This window comes from Lutzomyia longipalpis, chromosome 1, assembly GCF_024334085.1.
Source record: "Lutzomyia longipalpis isolate SR_M1_2022 chromosome 1, ASM2433408v1".
In the NCBI taxonomy this organism is placed as follows: domain Eukaryota; kingdom Metazoa; phylum Arthropoda; class Insecta; order Diptera; family Psychodidae; genus Lutzomyia; species Lutzomyia longipalpis.
Window position 1 is genome coordinate 25,089,703 of NC_074707.1, and position 20,376 is coordinate 25,110,078.

The 20,376-nt window shown below is 33.8% G+C and overlaps 1 protein-coding gene across 7 annotated transcripts in view; it reads left to right on the forward strand.

Annotated features, from left to right (window-relative positions):
- The window catches only part of LOC129797436 (maternal protein pumilio), a 148,719-nt gene that overhangs the window by 125,430 nt on the left and 2,913 nt on the right, over positions 1 to 20,376 (forward strand). For 4 of the 7 annotated variants that reach the window (XM_055839984.1, XM_055839988.1, XM_055839987.1 and 1 more), the window contains 5 exons: positions 12,377 to 12,703; positions 13,752 to 13,950; positions 14,332 to 14,406; positions 16,399 to 17,457; positions 18,827 to 18,995. In XM_055839984.1, the coding sequence (XP_055695959.1) occupies positions 12,377 to 12,703; positions 13,752 to 13,950; positions 14,332 to 14,406; positions 16,399 to 17,457; positions 18,827 to 18,995 (1,829 nt within the window). The remainder of the gene's footprint in view (positions 1 to 12,376; positions 12,704 to 13,751; positions 13,951 to 14,331; positions 14,407 to 16,398; positions 17,458 to 18,826; positions 18,996 to 20,376) is intronic. The other 3 variants (XM_055839986.1, XM_055839990.1, XM_055839985.1) reach the window with 2 other exon arrangements.

The following is a 20,376-nucleotide window of genomic DNA, read 5'->3' on the forward strand; positions in this document are numbered from 1 at the left end:
TTTTAATTATTTTCCAGAATCAGTAAACAAGAACTTTTCTCCGCGGATAGATTCTTCATATTTAACTTTTTGCTTGCTGTATGCTTGAAGAATAATTGGCACAATATGCGAGCCCGTAACAACATTATAATGAACTAAGTTTGTCGGTACTGTCTTATGCTTTAACTATAATATCGATATCATCGACATAGTTTGATGATCAAAAACGGATAAGTTTAGATACCTATGTGCTTTAAATCTCATATAGTTACATAACTATCTATCATATTAAATTTTGAAACTGCTCATTCTTAAGATTATCAAAATTTATGCGATTCTATAGTATTATCAACATTGAAATTGAGAAAATTTGCAAATTCGAGAGGCGAACATATAAAACAAGTAAAAATTCTCATTTTATATTCATTCTTCTTTTTTATTTTTAAGTAAACTCAGAATTTATGAATATTTACTTTAAAAAGAAACTTACAATGTATCCATATCTTATTTCTCTTCCGTTTTACAAAAGAGTGCTCGAGTCATACTTCAATATATATTCAACATACTTTCTGCAGGCAATTTTGAATTTGTGAATATGTTTTGCATAGTATAGCATGTGTGTATGGGAAACTGAAGAAAAAATGTTCTTGATAGAAATTGTGAAATTTTATGTTTATATATTATATGAGTGTGACACGTTTTCTGGGTTTCTTATTGCCAATGCGTACCCATATAAAAACATCAAACAAGTCACGGGGATATCAGATTCACGGGTATGTCCTCGTGACTTCCGCACGTTATGTAAGGAGAAAATATGTAAATTTGCATGCGTACAACATTCTAATGCTTAACTTTCTGCTTTGGCATTTATCTATCTACTACGGGAATGCCATATGGGATGGTATAAGGTTTATTTGACCCTCCACTTTCGCATGTTTCTCCTCTATGTAGCAAATATTCTGGAATAAAATACATTCTTAAGATTGTAGGTAGATTGTATTTACCTAATATATTACAATTGTGCCTTTGATCCTTGGTGTGGAACCTCTACGACCATGTGCTGTGCAATTCAGATGGGTGAGTTGCGGGATGATAGTTATGCTCATTGAAGGGCTCCGCATCTATGTAATATGCATAGAAGAGATTTCGCAAGTTGCCACAACAAGGGAATACAATTTGGTATGTGGTTCAAGTTGTGAATTCCACTTTGGTGTTTGTTTCATTCTATTTCGTTGAATTCTTATTTACTCATATACCGGGCTACGGGTTTGCTAGCATGAAGGAACAGATGACGATACGCCATATATACACACACACACTATATGGGATATTTGTTGCAATCATTGTATATCTTTTTTCCTTGCCCCTTTTCTTATGTACATAAGATAGGAGAAATATAATTTATTTATTTTTTGTTACTCATCATCATTCCATGGCTATAGAATGATGGTATCTTATTGAGTATATGATTCTCCATTGGTGAGATCCCGCACATGGAAAATGCACTCTGCTTAGCACTTGGCATGTTCAGTGACCTCTCGTGGTTAAAAACCATCAGGATCATACTTTTCGATAGCATATACTATACCTAGAGATAAATTACATTTTGCGTCTTGTAGTATTTCAAAGTGTTTCCATTTTTCCCTACACGACAAAGGAAGTATTATCCCCAATCTCAGAGTCATGCACTTTGCAACATGTCCCCGAGATATATTGATGCAAAGTATTTCAGTTGGTGGTCAGAAGAAGAAAAATGAATTGGTAAAGGGGTTGAATATATTTTATATTCAAGATATATGAATATATAATTTGCAATTTTGAATTGGTAACGCGGGAAAAGAAATCATCATGAGTGGAAAATTCTCTTCAACAGCACTACTTCATTGCAGAAATACTGCAGTAGAGAGAGACACTGCAGAATATTTTATTTTCTCATCTTTAAGAAGTTATCATTTCATAGTTTTTTTTTGCAATGTTTGTATTTCTTATAAATATACAAATGAATACAAAAGTTCATCAGCATAATTTCTTGTATTTTAATTAGGTTTTTCTTGTAAGAATATAGGTAGTACAAATTTAATTTATTGCAAGTTGCACCCGGAAAAAAGAGACCTGGGAGACTTTCAATATGTATGATTCATACCACCATAGTCTCAATTCATAATTATTTTTTAAACGAATAACTATTTATAATTACCATCAATTAATATTTTATCACAAAATGCAGGATTCTATGCGAACGCAAATTTACAAAATTAGTCGCCATAACGTTTATATAACGAAAGTATCCTAATTAATAAATATTTTCATTTAATAATGTTTTACGTATTACCAGCGTTTTCTGTATGACATTAATTAATTTTTGATCATATACCTATACATATACTAAATATCGATCATATAAAATCCAAATAAAGTATTTCTCCATAAATTCCTATTATTTTAGAATTTTTGCTGAAAGATTTTCATGAAACAATTTTTCAAGTCATATATTTTAACGAAAAAAAATGAGCTTCTCATGTGTAAACTCACGATATATAATAGTTTAAGAACAAAATATCGATTGTATTCACATTTATTATATTTTTCTATTTTTATACGGGAGATATTAACTGAAAAAGAATTTCTAGCACTCTAGGTTATACGAAATAGTAATCGATTTTGTATATGTCTGCCGGTATGAAAACCACGCTATAATAGTGCATCTCATGCAACAATTTTGTCACACTTGAAGTATTTTTATGCTCATGGTACACTTTGTGAAGTCATCCGTGTGTGAATTTTATAACATCGTTCGTCAGTCTGTCTAGTTGATATGCACCTTATAAATATTATTTAGACGCAATGATATTCACTTTGCCTTCCAATATATTAATTTAATATGTATAGTGTTGTGCACAATGATAGTGATTTCATTTATGTGCACTGTGCCATGCTTTTATGTGTAGCAATAACTTGTGCAGAAGCTTGATAAATTGATTATAAACACATACCTACTTATATGTAGGTACTGTTTCAAATAACAACAGCATGTATCTTTTCTCAGTAATTTCCATTAGCAATGGCATCAATGGAGAAGTGAAAATGTCAAGACTATATTGTATATAACCATACCGACAGGCACGTTCTATTCAATTTCAGGTGTAGAGTGAAAATAGGGACATTCAATATATAGGATTTAATATAATGGAAAAACTTTAAGAATCTTCAGAGAGACAATAGAAAATTTTCACGAACAATTTCTCGTGACTTTTGCCCTAGAAAATGGTTCAATGCCATATAATCAACCTCAACAATTGAGGTCTTTTTAACTTATCTCTCAGGAATTTAGATCTACCTACGAAGAAAAAAAATGAGAGGAAAGCATATAATAGAATTTAATTGAAATTTTTTACATTTCAATCTATATAGGTTTCACTTGCAGAAATGTTTTTGTACTACCACCTCACATTGAGTTGATGCTGCACATGAGATCATTATTTTAGTTATCTCTCAGTAATTTCTCATAATATTAATGATGTTCAAGAATTTGAGTGCAGAGAATCCCGTATGAAATAAAATTAAAATGCATGGAAAATCATAATGCAGGATACTGCATTTAATTAAAAAAAAAAGAGGAAATATACAAAGTTTAATTAAAGAGTACAATGACAATAGCTATGTAAAAAGTTCTTTGAGCTTGATAATTTACATACTGTCTCTTTTATCGTGTTTATTGTCTAGATTTTACAAAAAAAATACTCATGTCGCAACTTGTTTAAGATCAACTGTAAGAAGTTGTTAGATGTCGGTTGATTACATTTGTTAAATCTTCTCTAAGTTCAATTTACATATATGTAGGTAAAGGAATATATCCACCTGTTGCACAGTCTGCAATCTTATAATTTTATTGGTTTATGCCACTTATATTAGCAACTTTCATATACATCCTCTGCTACAAATTTGATATTTAAATTGACTAAATTAGTTCAATACTGTCAATTCCTTATTAGTACTTGACATCCTATTGAGTTGGTTTAATTTTATTTCTTTCTTATCTGTCGTACAGGAGAACGTGGTAAATTTACCGAGAATAAATTTTCACATTAATTACAAATTTCTCTTCTTTTCCCCACTCAATGGATTACTCTTTTAAAACTCTGTGGCTTTTTTATGTATATCTCTGGTTAATTTTTCTCTTTTTTTTTTAGTCCAAAGTGAAAAGTTCTCTAAATGCAAATTAAATTGGTGTGTAGTGGAAGAAAAGATCTGTTTATATACTTTTGTATGGAAAAATGTGGGGTTCTAGCTAGAGAGGGGGTATACGCGCGACTAAGACTTTATTCATTTTACCATAGTCTTTGCGCAAGGATAGAATTATGCAAATTGCTCGTGGGGATCAGCCAGCAGTCATTCGGGCAGAAACGCATCGCTGAAAAGTAGTGGAAGTTCTTTATACCGATGTACCAATGGAATCCCATACTTTTTTCCACTCTCAATCTTCAACCAATTCACGAGAAAAAAAAGGAGAATTTGTATTCAGACTCAGAGAGCCGATTATTTTGTATCTTTGGTTTTTTTTCCTCTGACTTGGCTGTAGGAGGTTGTGGGGAGTAAAGAAAAGGTGAAGGTAGGTGTGTAACTGGGGATGAATGGGGTTTTTCATGCGGATTTTCTCTTCATCTTCAAATTTTCAATCCGATTTCCAAATGTTTTTCCACAATTCAGTCATGGAGAGTACACGAAAGAAAAGCAATGGGAGAGAATGAAAGTAAACAAGATGAACTCATGATAGAGCTTCATGGTTATTTTTTTCTCTTCTCTCACAGCTAAATCCATTTCCTTGAACACATTTCCCTGTAAATCTAATGAGGGAAATTCAATCATTGTAGAGTCACTATATAAACTCTTAAAAAATTCAACAGTACCAAAAGAATGTGATTTTATAATTTGATCTTCTTTTTGTTCTTTTAAATTTTTCTGTTTCTTCGTTTTCGCGAGACATTCCTTGTAATTATGTTGAAAATTCACAACATAAAATTAATAAGACCAAAGTTTATATGTATGTCTTTTGAAATTTTCCATATTTCACTCCCTATGCCCTCCGCACTTTCAGTCTTCCAACTTCCATTATGGTAATTGCTTAGAATTTGATTATACTTTCATGGCAAAATAGCTATGTGACACTATTAGCTTCTCTTGAAATTAGTTTTAAAGTCAATCATAACGCGTCCAGTTATGAGAGTTGGTGTCTCACAACGTGTAGAAGTTTGTCAATGCGTTGAAATTTGAGTTATTTTACAAAAAAAAATCGGCATTTTTGGTTATCAAAGAATAGTACCAGAATATTCTAGAAAGATGTAGAGAGGTTGCAAAACCTTTATTGTGAGTCCATTTTGAGCTAAATTGGTCAAGCAGAACACAAGCTATTGTTCTGGTCGGCTGGAACACTTTTTCCATCACCATTTTCATAATATGTGAAATCCAAAACCTGCTTATAGGAAGTTTGAGCCCGATCTGGGGGTAAATTCTCAAGGGAAACGCTGCTTTCCCTAAATTTTTTCCCTATCGCTTTTGTGGGGATTTCTGGTTGTGTGTGTGGCAGCGCGCCGTGTACGTGAGAGCGTGAGAGCGCCCATCGCTGAGAGTGCTTCGAGCGCGTCGTGTCTCTTCGTCCTGCATCGAATAGCTGCGCGCGCGTGTGTGTGGCATGTTCTCGCATTTGCCGCTTGGCTTTCGTAGCGTGCGGATGTGCGGACCGTCGTCCTTTCGACGCTCCGTGAATGATTTTTTTAATTAAAGAATTTTATTATTAGAATTTTTTTATCAATAAGAATTTTATTTTAAGAAATTTTTTTTTTGAATTTTTGGGAGATTTGTGGTGACTTTTTCATTCCAATCGAAAAAGTAAATTTTATTTTTCTTGACCAAGGAGTTTCCCTCTCTCTTTGAGGTCACATGTCCTTGAGAAGAAAGTGACCACGGGATTGAGGATGTCATCCCAGAATTTGAATCTTTTGGACATTTAGGGGAGACTGTGGCAAAAGTGGGATTTTTTTCGTAGTTTTGAGGTCACATGTCCTTGTGAATGAGACAAAGTGGTCATAAGATTAGGGAATTTATCCCAGAATTTGAATCTTTTGGACATTTAGGGGAGACTGTGGCAAAAATGGGACTCTTTTTCGTAATTTTGAAGTCAAAAGTCCTTGCAAATGAGATAAAGTGGTCATGAGATTAAGGAATTCATCCCAGAATTTGAATCTTTTGGACATTTAGGGGAGACTGTGGCAAAAGTGGGATTTTTTTCGTAGTTTTGAGGTCACATGTCCTTGTGAATGAGACAAAGTGGTCATAAGATTAGGGAATTTATCCCAGAATTTGAATCTTTTGGACATTTAGAGGAGACTGTGGCAAAAATGGGACTCTTTTTCGTAATTTTGAAGTCAAAAGTCCTTGCAAATGAGATAAAGTGGTCATGAGATTAAGGAATTCATCCCAGAATTTGAATCTTTTGGACATTTAGGAGAGACTGTGGCAAAAATGGGACTCTTTTTCGTAGTTTTGAGGTCAAAATTCCTTGCGAATGAAACAAATTGATCATGAGATTAGGGAATTTATCCCAGAATTTGAATCTTTTGGACATTTAGGGGAGACTGTGGCAAAAATGGGACTCTTTTTCGTAATTTTGAAGTCAAAAGTCCTTGCAAATGAGATAAAGTGGTCATGAGATTAAGGAATTCATCCCAGAATTTGAATCTTTTGGACATTTAGGGGAGACTGTGGCAAAAATGGGACTCTTTTTCGTAGTTTTGAGGTCAAAATTCCTTGCGAATGAAACAAATTGATCATGAGATTAGGGAATTCATCCCATAATTTGAATCTTTTGGACATTTAGGGGAGACTGTTGCAAAAATGGGATTTTTTTCATAGTTTTGAGGTAAAAATTCATTGCAAATGAGACAAAGTGGTCATGAGATTAGGGAATTCATCCCAGAATGTGAATTTTTTGGACATTTAGGGGAGACTGTGGCAAAAATGGGATTTTTTTTCGTAGTTTTGAGGTCACATGTCCTTGTGAATGAGACAAAGTGGTCATGAGATTAGGGAATTCATCCCAGAATTTGAATCTTTTGGACATTTAGGGGAGACTGTTGCAAAAATGGGACTTTTTTTTCGTAATTTTAAGGTGGGATAAAAACTTCAAATGGCGTCGCAATATTTGAATTTTTTGGCAATCTTTATTTGCTTTTTTCTATGTGAACCCAGTAGATATTGGAGAGTTTCTCTCGCGATTCTTCTATATTTTTTTAATTCCCTACAAGATGAAATGGGTCAAAATTGTTCTGCGATAGAGGATCAATGTACACAGATAAAATAAATTCGTAAAAAGTTCGTTAAATTTTTTGACAGTTTCGTTAATTTCCCATGCATTTATATGGAGAAGTTCACCTCTAGGTTCGTAAAATTGGGTTTATAAATAAAACTAATAAAAAAAATAAAAACAAAAGATGTGTTTGAAAAACAAAAACAATATAAAAAATTACTTTTTATATTAAAAAAATCATATAGCGGATTTAACATTATTATTTTTTTTATATAAAAGAAAGATTATTGGAGGTTGGAAATTTTTTATTGAAAAAAAAAAATGAAAAATCTACGTAAAAAACAAGTTGTTATAGTTATGGGAAAATGGGAAATGTGAGAAACGACACCCGACGCAAAGTCGTACAAAATTAAAAAAAAAGGAAATTCTCGGGGTTGTGATGGTTACAGATAAAATGGCGATCATTTTCAAATTGTCTAAAAGATTTTAGCTCATGTTATAGTTAGGTAAATTTGCGGCAAAAGACTGTAGGCAGTGCTAGAAAGTTGAAAATTGGCATAAATGTTCCTTAGGGGATATAAAGGAAGGAAAATGAGTGCGGTTTGGTTTCATCCGCTAAAAAGCATATGGCGGCCAATTTTCAAAATGGCGTCCTTTTGAGCTATAATGTACATTTAAGTATGTCGTAGGCGGCTGAAATTTTAGTATGTTATAGCTGGTATCAAGACCTTTCCAACGATAGGTCATTTGACTTCTTAGGTACCCTAGAACTTGAGATATTGCTATTTTTAAGTTTTTATTTAGAAGCTCATATCTCCGGTTCTACGTAACGTACAAAGGTGTTTGACCTATCGTTGGAAAGATCTCGCAATACTCTACAACTCTCTAGAACAATGCAAACCAATAAAAAGAACATTTATGTGTCAAAAATACAAAAAACAATGTGTAATTTTTGACGCAAAAACTTTCAATAAAAAAATAATTTTATCGGAATAAATTTTTTCTCAGTGTATTGTCCAGGTTCAGACGTTTTCAAAACATAGTCATTATAGCCTGTAGCTCAAATAGAACCAAAGTTATAGCGCTTTAGAAAACGTGAAATATTGAGAAAAAATTCTTGTAAATATTTCACCAAAGGCAGAAATTTGTGTTTATTATTTTTTTAATATAAAAAGTAATTTTTTATATTGTTTTTGTTTTCCAAACACATCTTTTCCAAAACAACTCTTTAAAGATTTTATATATATATTTTTTTTTGGATTTAGAGGTAGTCTGATTGAATTTTGACCTCAAAACTACGAAAAAAGTCCCATTTTTGCAACAGTCTCCCCTAAATGTCCAAAAGATTCAAATTCTGGGATGAATTCCCTAATCTCATGACCACTTTGTCTCATTTTCAATGAATTTTTACCTCAAAACTATGAAAAAAAATCCCATTTTTGCAACAGTCTCCCCTAAATGTCCAAAAGATTCAAATTCTGGGATGAATTCCCTAATCTCATGACCACTTTGTCTCATTTTCAATGAATTTTTACCTCAAAACTATGAAAAAAAATCCCATTTTTGCCACAGTCTCCCCTAAATGTCCAAAAGATTCAAATTCTGGGATAAATTCTCTAATCTCATGACCACTTTGTCTCATTCACAAGGAATTTTGACCTCAAAACTACGAAAAAGAGTCCCATTTTTGCCACAGTCTCCCCTAAATGTCCAAAAGATTCAAATTCTGGGATGAATTCCTTAATCTCATGACCACTTTATCTCATTTGCAAGGACTTTTGACTTCAAAATTACGAAAAAGAGTCCCATTTTTGCCACAGTCTCCCCTAAATGTCCAAAAGATTCAAATTCTGGGATGAATTCCCTAATCTCATGACCACTTTGTCTCATTTTCAATGAATTTTTACCTCAAAACTATGAAAAAAAATCCCATTTTTGCCACAGTCTCCCCTAAATGTCCAAAAGATTCAAATTCTGGGATGAATTCCCTAATCTCATGACCACTTTGTCTCATTTGCAATGAATTTTTACCTCAAAACTATGAAAAAAATCCCATTTTTGCAACAGTCTCCCCTAAATGTCCAAAAGATTCAAATTCTGGGATGACATCCTCAATCCCGTGGTCACTTTCTTCTCAAGGACATGTGACCTCAAAGAGAGAGGGAAACTCCTTGGTCAAGAAAAATAAAAATTACTTTTTCGATTGGAATGAAAAAGTCACCACAAATCTCCCAAAAATTCAAAAAAAAATTTCTTAAAATAAAATTCTTATTGATAAAAAAATTCTAATAATAAAATTCTTTAATTAAAAAAAATCATTCACGGAGCGTCGAAAGGACGACGGTCCGCACATCCGCACGCTACGAAAGCCAAGCGGCAAATGCGAGAACATGCCACACACACGCGCGCGCAGCTATTCGATGCAGGACGAAGAGACACGACGCGCTCGAAGCACTCTCAGCGATGGGCGCTCTCACGCTCTCACGTACACGGCGCGCTGCCACACACACAACCAGAAATCCCCACAAAAGCGATAGGGAAAAAATTTAGGGAAAGCAGCGTTTCCCTTGAGAATTTACCCCCTGAAGTTGTAGTTTTTCCGACAATTACAATACTCGGTTCAAACAACGAAGTGGAATACCAACTAATTCAATAAGAGTGTGAATGCTGTTCTTTCTTATTCGTCTCTTGGTTGCTTTTACAAGATATGGCGGTATATTTTGTGCGTAATTTATACATAGGATGACATGTCTTATTTACGACCCTTTTCATTTATTTTTAGTACCTTCTACCTTCAATCTGTGAATAAATTCTATTGTTTTTCTAAAGTCTCAGGTTCTAATATACATAAACAATAGATAAAATTAAAACTATTTTTACGAGAATTTTTCCCTTTCTTTATTTTTTAAAGAAGTTTTGTGAATGACCAAAAGCTAAGTTTGGCACATTCTCCACTAAACTGTTGATGAGTGTGCTAGATTGAATGTCTAACATTCTAGAGACTATAAATTGTATTATATGGTCATCACAGTGATAGCTAACATACTTTCTATATATGTACATATAAGCTATGGCATAATATCCTTTCCTGTCTGTACGTACTCTATTTCCTTTATTGCAATTACTGTGACGAAATCAAATAAAATTCGAATAAAGTCATTACGGCAAAGTGCTAAAGGCAAAACATGCTGCATAAATCAAACAAGTTGTAATATCATTAGGAGTTTATATGGAATTAATTTCTCAGAGATTTTCTGGACCATTTGACATGAAGATTGATATGTCTCACTTGTTATCTCTCAGCCAAAATTTACTCAAAAGCACTGAAAATTTTCCCACTCTTCACAGCGGAAACTCAAACACAATCTTGCTCGAAGAGATATGTATTATATGTCTTCATCCATTTCCACTTTCTGTTAAGAAATTCATTCGAGTAAGACTCAAGAGAGACTTGGGGGTCTCAATTCAATGCTGCTTGTTTATATTCTATTAAATAATTTAAAGTTTTCACTTGAGTGGTCCAAAGTGAATTTTACTAGATGCACGCCTCACGGGAGATAATTCGTGAGTGGCGTTTTCAATTGGGGAAATAAAAGACGCCCATTCACCTGTACGGGTGCACCGTGAAGACTTTATTGTTGGGATTTAGTGTGAATGAACCTGTAATTGTTGTATAATTAACTGTGCACCAAGTGAATCCAAGGCAAAATCTCATTTTGAGTACTTTTCTCCCCGTATGGGATGCACGTGAAATTGATTGAAATGCTTGTGAATTGCACATTTTCTGGTAAGTTCTGGCACAGAGTTTGTGAAAAACAATTAACTTGCTAATGTTATGTGCTATGAAAGTAAAGGAATCTCATCAGGTGTACTAAAAGAGGCTTCTTTTCCTCCGCAAAATAATTTTACTGGCTTTTTTTCTTCTTTTTACCTCCATAGTAAAACGTAATAAATCTTTTTTTTTCTAGTAAAGGATTTGTGTCTCTGGTAATTATCAAAACAAGAAATTATGTGTATTGTCCAATTGTCTTGATTCCTTTTAATGTAAATTCCTAACTTCTTGTTAGATTTCGTAGATAATCCAGGCATTTCTATGCTCACAACACATTCATACGTGAGTTGATGCAAAGTAAAGCGAATGAAATTATAGGATTCAACATTCCGTGAAATATTCCTTCACATCAGTCACGTATTTATATCTGTATGGAAGATTATTACACATATATCGCATTTTATTTACAAAAATATATAATACACAGTGAATAAATAAGGAAAATATGTACATACATAGAATGAAGATGCTTTGGCACGCATTTTCAGCAGACAAAATAATAAAAATAATAAAAATTCTTTGCAAGATGAAGTTGAAATTGAGTACATAATATATTTTTCATGTGTTGAATACATACAGAGGGATGAAGTGGTGCGTGATCGTTTATAAAATTATTGTTTTGGAAAAGAGAAGAAAATATTCTTCCTGTCTCGTATGTTATTTTCTTGTATATATATACATATATTGAAGGATACATTCCATATACTCAACATTGAAATTATGTTCGTGAAGATAATGAAGAGCGCAAGTTGAAAGAAAACGACAAAATTATTCACAAATGGTTGTTAAATGTCGTAATGAGATGTAAGGGGGCGAGGGTGGAGAGCTTTAATTGGATGATTTGTGGTTGAAGAGTGACTCTCCTCTAATGCTCATCATGCATAACGCAAGGCGAGATATGATATGGAGCACGAACGTGATCGACTACATTTTGAATTATACATTTGGGTAAATGGGCATCCTTTTGGGACTTTAATGCTGCAAGAAGAATGATTGTGTGCACTCAAATACTCCATGGTCCTATAACTATTGTCTCTGTTTCTTTGTCTTGCCGCGAATGGTTAAAAGGTGGGGACTTTCTTGGGGCTTTTCCTATGAACATTGCATAAAAATTCCGTTACCTATGCAGATAAGGTATATAAATGTTGCATAAGAAGAATGGGGGACAAGAAATGGAAGAAAATTTCTACAATTAGCATACAATTATGTTGTTTCGTGTGCAAAGAGATTAATCACGCTTCTTTACTTCTTGTCGTTTGCAGCAACTCTTCCGCAGTCAAAATCCTGGCCTTGCGACAAGTGCAACGGCGCCGGGGGCGCCAAGTGGCGCCCCTCTGCCGCAGCATCTACCACAATTCCTGGCACAACAGAATGCCTATGCGGCCCAACAGGCCACCCCATATGTGATCAATCCTGGACAAGAGGCTGCCCCCTACATGGGGCTTATTGCGGCTGGTATGCATCAGTACTATGGTGTGGCCACGGCACCCTGGGGCGTATACCCAGCCAATCTTATACCACAGCAAGGATCACAGCCACGCAGGCCTCTCACCCCGTCGCAACAGGGAGCAGAAAATCAACCCTACCAGGTGAGAAAATTAAAATCTTTATTCTATTTTTCATTTATTTTATAAAGTTATTGTACAAAAATCGAATGTGAAACTCAATTAAACTTCAAGAATTAAATTTAGTTTGACTTCTGTGTAGTGTGTACATTTTGTAAAGGAAAAATATTCTGCACAAAGAAAATACTCTATTGATGAGAAACTTTTCTTGTTAATTGATTTTATTTGTGAAAAGAAATTAAAACAAAATGAAAAGAAAAACACTTTTTTACATTTTTGTGTAGTAATTTAATTTTCTTATTAACACAAAACTCCATTCGTTTTGAAATAAACGTGTATGGAGAAATTTCTCTCGATTGAGTGAAATTTTTGCCATTAATTGACTGTATTGTGTCGAATTGTATCAAAGTATATATATTTTTTTTACACATTTCCCCATGAGTACACTCAAGCGTGGAAATCACAATTGAATTACCCTATTTTTATAATAAAATACAATAAAAATTAACTTTGTATTACACAAAAGCTCATCTTATTAGTCACATTTAGATGATTTGGGACTTTATTAAAACTTTGTATTCTGTATAAAATGTTATTTAATTTTATTAAGAAAATTACTGTAAATATATAAAAAAGATAGTCAACATGGGTGAAATTATCTGATTTGTTTTAAAAGAAAATTTGCGATTAAATAAAGTGGTTTAGATTACATAATCATTAAATAAAATAGTTAAGTTGTTAGTTAGAGTAAATATCTCATTATTTTTTTTTTAAGAAAATTAAGGTGAAAGTAAATTCAATTACGATTTTCCGAATTTAATTTCTTCTTTTTTTCTGAATATAAATTGTAGAACACAAACAAAAATTAAATTCTGTTTCTAATATTTAAAAATAAAAAAAAAAGAATCCCAGTTTATCTAGCAAATTAATCAGATAATTTCACCTGAATACGTGCTTTATAAAATGAAGAAAATATAGAGGAAAAAATTGTCAATAATATTCGGCCGGTTGTATAATCCAATTAATAATGTACAGAAAGACATTTACACCGTGATATTTGTATATATGATAGGTAATTTCGGCATTTTACGATCAGAGTGGTTCGTTGATGATGGGCCCACGAACTGGTACGCCAATGCGACTGGTGAGTCCAGCTCCTGTTCTTGTGCCTTCGGGAGCTCGAGCTCCTCAGGCGCCACCCATCTACCCGCCACAGCCTCAGGCAGCACAGCAAAACTTGTATTCAGCCCAAAATGGTTCAAGCGTTGGAGGTAGGTTGCCTTGCAATTTGTAAGTTATGATGAATGTACAGATTCTAATGCAATTCTTTGCGCATTTTTTTTGTCATTTGCTCTATGCATTTGCTGCACAAACTTTTATTTTAATCAAGAAACTATATGCATATTTTATGTTTAAAACTTTTGTAAAAAAAAAACCTAAATGATTACTAAAAAATCATTATTGAATCATTAGTGCTGTACTATATGTTTTCTAAGTTTTTAAACTTTTTTTTTCAAAATTGCATACTTATCTTCATTTATTACCATTTTCGCTTTTAATCTTAACGAGAAATAAAGCATAAGCATTTTTTTTGCTCTTGGCATAAAAGCAGAATCTCTTGTGATTGTAAAATTATATCTTACTAACTTTAGGTGGCGGGTTGTTCGCACCCCAAGCGTTCAGCGGCGGTCTTGGTACCTTGGGGAGTCCTGCACAACCCACAGGTAGTTGTAATATTTTCGGCGTATTTTCTTTCATATTTTACTAATATGTCTAATCTTTTATTTACGGTTACATACATTCATTTCCATATACTTTTTTTTCTCCTTCTTCACTGAGTTGATTTTTTTCTTGTGTAAATTTTGCTGAGACATGGTTGTAATTGAATGAGTCAATTTGAGCATCTTTTCCACGAAATACAAAATTGCTGGGACAATGTGAAAGAGGTTGAATGAACGATATAACGTGTTCTGTTTATTTCATTGTTTACACAACAAAAATGTATGTGTACGAGACTTGAGAGATGTGAGAGAAAAATACAATATAACCACGTTACCCACGAAAAGAGTGTTAGTTTATTGGTCTTTAAATGGATTTTTGAGTTGGATTTTTTAACGTAAAATTCGTCAAAAATTGATTGAGTAAATTTTGAGAAGAAAAAAATATATATTGGAGGTGTTAGCTTGTAACGTTTTCTTTCAAATTATTGAAGATCACAACATATATTTCTTTTACCTTAAAATGCGTTTTAATCGCAATTAGAATCTATTTATTTTTTGAAGAAAAATTGAAATAATTCACCTCTCTTGCATTTTTCTTCTTTGAATCTTACTTGTGAAAAGAAAAAATATTTTGGGGACATTTATGTGCGAATCATTTGTAGAAGTTTATGAATGACAAAAAGATATGTCTAGAAAAATTTCACACTGTATGCAAATTTTCTAACAAGGTCATGCAACACTTTTAGGCAGTCTGCCACAAATCGGTGGCCTCAAAATTCTCAAATATTTTTTAATTAAAAAAATAATGAAATGAACTCGAAGATTTTAAAATACTTTCACCCACAATAAAAATTTATTGCAACAAAATATTCTCGAGCAAATTTTTATGATCCTCTTCTCGGCAGCATCTTATGTGATTGAGTTTGTGTCTTCTTGGAAACTCTTTTCTTTACTTTTTTTCTTTGTGAACTGCGTGTGAGGTTGAGAGTGTTTGCATTTCTGTTGATTTGATTTTTTTTTAATTGAGACAATTTATGTTATAAGAAACAAATAAATCTTGAAGTTAATGAATGTTGATGAGAATTTGTTTTTTTTTATAAGAAAAATGACCCAGATGTGTGAAAATAATTTTTATGAACGGTTCAAACGGTTCAAACACATCCCTTTGGTCTACAGAATATGCACGAAAAAAATTTAAAAGAATTCCATTGAAAATAATAATTTTGATTTTTGAATAAATGCCGTAAAATATTTTTAATTCGTGAAGAATTTCTTTCAAGAAAATAATCAAGCAAACACACTGCGAATAGATTTCCCTCTAATGCGTTTGACCAACCCCAAAAGTCTCGCCAAATGTATCGAAAAAACGAGTTTCATGAGAAAGAAGAGTGAGGAAAATGTTCTCCAAGCGAGAAAATAAGTATTTATCTCTTTTTATGACCCTCACTGTGAGTGAGATCTTTTGTCGATCATGTTATTGTCTTGTCCAAAAAGATATTCCTCCTCTTTTATGTTGGGTGCATTTCTTGCTATATGTATTGTGTTGTGCGTCCGAGAGAGCTTTCGTCCAGCATCGGCTGTGGGGTGATCGTAGACGATTTTTTTCGCCCACACGATCGTCCTGCGGCGATCCTCCTCAACTCCTTCTTCATTTGCGTTTGAGTTTTCAATGTGAACAGTGCGAATTTTCTTTTTCTATTCCAAAATTCGAAGAAAAAAAAGCCAAAATGGGTGAATATTATTATGAGTGGACGAATAATGTTGTTATGTGGAGGATGTACCATTCCAGGGGTGGATATCGTGGAGGTCCTCCGCCGGGTATCCCTCAGTCTCGTGAGTTTGTTTCCTTTGTGTGAAAATTGGAGAAAAAAGTTCTCATTTTTTTTGGAGAGGGCGAAATGAACTACGCAATAAAAAAATTCTTGTGCAATTGTTGTTTTCCGTGGAAATTTTTAATTTTCTCAACTAATTGTGGATGTTTCTTTGCCGTGTTTTTAGGTCTGAACACATCCCTGACAGCAAGGAGAGATTCCTTTGATCGTAACACTTCCGCCTTCAGTCCATCGTCATTGGACTATTCCTCATCGACGGCGGCAAGAAATGCTGCGGCTGCAAAGTGGCCAGTGAGCAATTATGGGGCGCTTGGAACGGTGACAGCTGCATCTGCGAGTCCTCATGGGGCTCCCATAACGCCACCACCGTCGGGAATTGGGGGTTTGGTGTCAAATCGTGCCCCAGGTGCTGAAACCAAGTACAGGAATGTAAATCAGTTGGCGCCAGTGAGTCTGTCGACGGCCAACACCATTTTCGGCTCCAACAGTTCCATCTTCTCGAAACTTTCGGGGGCTGTGGTGCGAACACCTGCTGCTCCACTTGATCGTCAGCCCGGGCGGTCGCGGCTGCTCGAAGACTTCCGGAACCAGCGTTTCCCAAATCTCCAACTGCGTGATCTTGCGAACCACATTGTGGAGTTTTCGCAAGACCAACATGGGTCGAGGTTTATACAACAGAAGTTGGAGAGGGCAACAGCCACTGAGAAACAGTTGGTCTTCCAGGAGATTCTGGGATCAGCCTACAGCCTCATGACGGATGTTTTCGGGAATTATGTCATCCAGAAATTCTTCGAGTACGGCACACCGGAGCAGAAATCTACATTGGCCCAACAGGTCAAGGGTCACGTGCTACCGCTGGCGCTCCAAATGTATGGATGCCGTGTGATCCAGAAGGCCCTTGAAAGCATTCCGCCAGAGCAGCAGCAGGAGATTGTGCGAGAGCTGGATGGGCACGTGCTGAAGTGCGTGAAGGATCAGAATGGGAATCACGTGGTGCAGAAATGTATTGAATGCGTGGATCCAGCAGCACTGCAGTTCATCATAAATGCTTTCCAGGGGCAGGTGTTCAATCTCAGTACCCACCCGTATGGATGCCGTGTAATTCAGCGCATATTGGAACACTGTACGGCCGAGCAGACGTCCCCAATATTGGCCGAATTGCACACAAATACCAATCAGCTGATTGAAGACCAATATGGCAATTATGTCATACAGCATGTTCTCGGTGAGTTTAACATTTTATCATTTAGATTGAATTTTATTTTGTTGAGGGAAATCATTTCTCAAAACTCATTTTGCATGTTTCACAAAAATATTTCTTGATTTTTTTTTCTTAATTAAAAAATAAATCCATTGTAATATTTTAAGGAATTTGCAAAATAAAGAAAACACGAGAGAATTGCAAATTCAAACCATGAGCCATCAAGTTGATAAAGGGGAATTGTTGAGTAGTTTTTTTTTCTTCACATAAATCTCTTCAATATTCAATAAAATCACGTATTTCATTAGTAAATTTTATTAATTTATTTCAAACCATTTGCATACATCTTTTATTTCGAATGTTTATTTTTTTTAAAACGTTACAGTGTCACTCTAAAAAAAAGTGACTCACGTAAGCTCTTCTTGACATCATCAAGGTCTTAAGGTGAAAGAGCTTTTTGGTTGAAAATATGTAAATTTCTCAATGATTTTCTTTGCATAATTTTCAAGGGATGATTTATTATTAAATTAATGGGATTTCTTGCATTTCAATGTTAGAGATCTTTATTTAAAAGGTATATTCATTTAATATTAATACTCGCAATATTAAATATCTTGCCAGAATTCAATTTAAAAGTAATTTTGGTACATTTTACATGTTTGTTTCATAAAGAAATTTCATGAATTTCTTTTGAGAATCTCATCAATAAAAAAAAATTCCTAATCTATAATTCGCGAATAGCAAATCTTGTTTAATTTCTTTTGCTGAAATTAGAAAAAAATCTATGATGAAATAAACTTGTTTTTCTAAACATTTCTCATTTTATATTTACTTAAACTATAAAATCCGAAGATCTATTTGATAATATTTTTGACTTTGCACATATTAGGAAGACTTTTGAAAATTTATATTCTGACTTATTTATCTTTTGAAATAAATTTTAGAGCTTTAACTTTTTGCTAATTTTTTTTAAAGTAAATTTTAGGATTTTTTTGTGCCATCTGAAAATATTTTAAATTGTAATTTTCCAACCAATTTCCCTTGAAAATAATGTCTAAATTCACCTTTGAATTATTTCAATTGATGTAACCTACATTTTTTCTTTAACCACGAGATAATTGAGATAATTTCCATTGAAAAATAATTCAAACAATATATTTTTGTAAAAATGTATGTGTTTGTTTAATTTTGATCCCTCATTCATGTATCAGATTTGCAAAAAGAATGTGAAAAAAATAGTATGAAAAATGATACCAATTTGCGCAATAATGCAATTTATCTATTTTGTTACGTGATATGTCCATTGAGATTTGAATTTCTCTCGCTCTAGTTGATGTTATTTCTTATTTTGTGCCTTTTGGTTTGTTTTTTTTTCCCCTTCACACATCCGTAGAACATGGCAAGGCAGAGGATAAGTCGGTGCTGATTAACAGCGTCCGAGGAAAAGTTTTGGTGTTGTCACAGCACAAGTTTGCATCAAATGTCGTGGAGAAGTGCGTTACACATGCAACAAGACAGGAGAGAGCACATCTCATTGATGAAGTTTGTTCGTACAATGACAAGTGAGTACATAAGCCTTTCATTGAAGTATCAATCAAATCATAAAGGGGAGAGGGGTGGTTTTAATTCAAAGGACATGAATTGTAAGGAGGAAATTGAGGAGAAAGATGCGGTGTAGTTATTGACCAAAATGCTAATACATTGAGGGTGGAAGAGTTAATATTCTTGGGGGGGGGGGTGATGGGTGGTGGTGTATAATGTGTTGAAAGAATGTGTAGCAGTGTGCTCATCAATTGGCACACAGCCCTAAGAAATGCAAACAAACAGGTTTCCCCGAGACTGTGGAGCGATTGAACGGCGAATGCGGGGAAAATCTCCTTTGATTTAATGTTTGTAATTAAGTATCCGGCACAAGTTTACGGTCACATTATGCAAATGAGAAAAACAAAACGGCTATAATTTTCTCTTTCGTCTGTATTGGGGCATACACAACTTGTTTTATCAACATTCTCGCGCCGGTGAACTTTTTTCACTCGTCTCGCGACCGATAAATTGGTCATTTGGTCAATTGAATGAACGGTTTGACGGAGGAAGTTGAGTAACGTGGTTTACAGGTTCTTGTTTTTCTTTTTACTCAATAATCTTGTCTCGCAAATCTGTCACGGTCGTGTGAGTTCATTCATTTTGCCAGTTCAATGAGGAAATTTATGTTTAAAGTATATTTTCTTTAGACAAGAAGAGGGATTAGAAAAAATGGGTGCAGTATGAGGAAAGTATTGTTAAATTATTATTTAGGCTTTGATTCTTTCTATCAAAATAAAAGTGGTGTGGAAATTTGTTAAGAATAATACTGTTTAACCCTTTTGTATCAAGCATAAAATATAAAATCCATTCTACACGTTAATTTCCACATTATTAAGCTTCAGAAACAATTAAATTAGGGATTAGATTGTTAGAAATTCTTGAAAATAAAATATTGCAAATTGATCTTTAATGTGTTAACGTGCAGGATGAAAAATTTAAGAAAATGAATGAAATTTCATTCTTTTTTTGGTTTAAGGGGGTCTCTTTTGAGATCTCGTGAAATTAAATATTTTTATTTATTTTTTGGTTTTTCTTAAACTTGGTTTTTAAATGTTGGTCACATTTTAAGATTTATTATTGAAGAGTAAGAATATCTCTTTCCGCCATCTTTTATCCGACGCCATCTTGTAATTTTCCTCAAAACACAGGTAGGTTTTTCTCAGGATCTACTAGATGGATTTTGTTGGGGTAAAAAGCAAATGAAAGAGGAAATACCAATGAAGATTTTGATGTACCAGAATTTTGAATTTCCATTCTGAAAAAAGTGCAAAACATCAAAAATATCTGAAAAAAGTCACATTTTTCCACTTTTCTCAGCCCCAGAATGGAAATTCAAAATTCTGGTACATCAAAATCTGC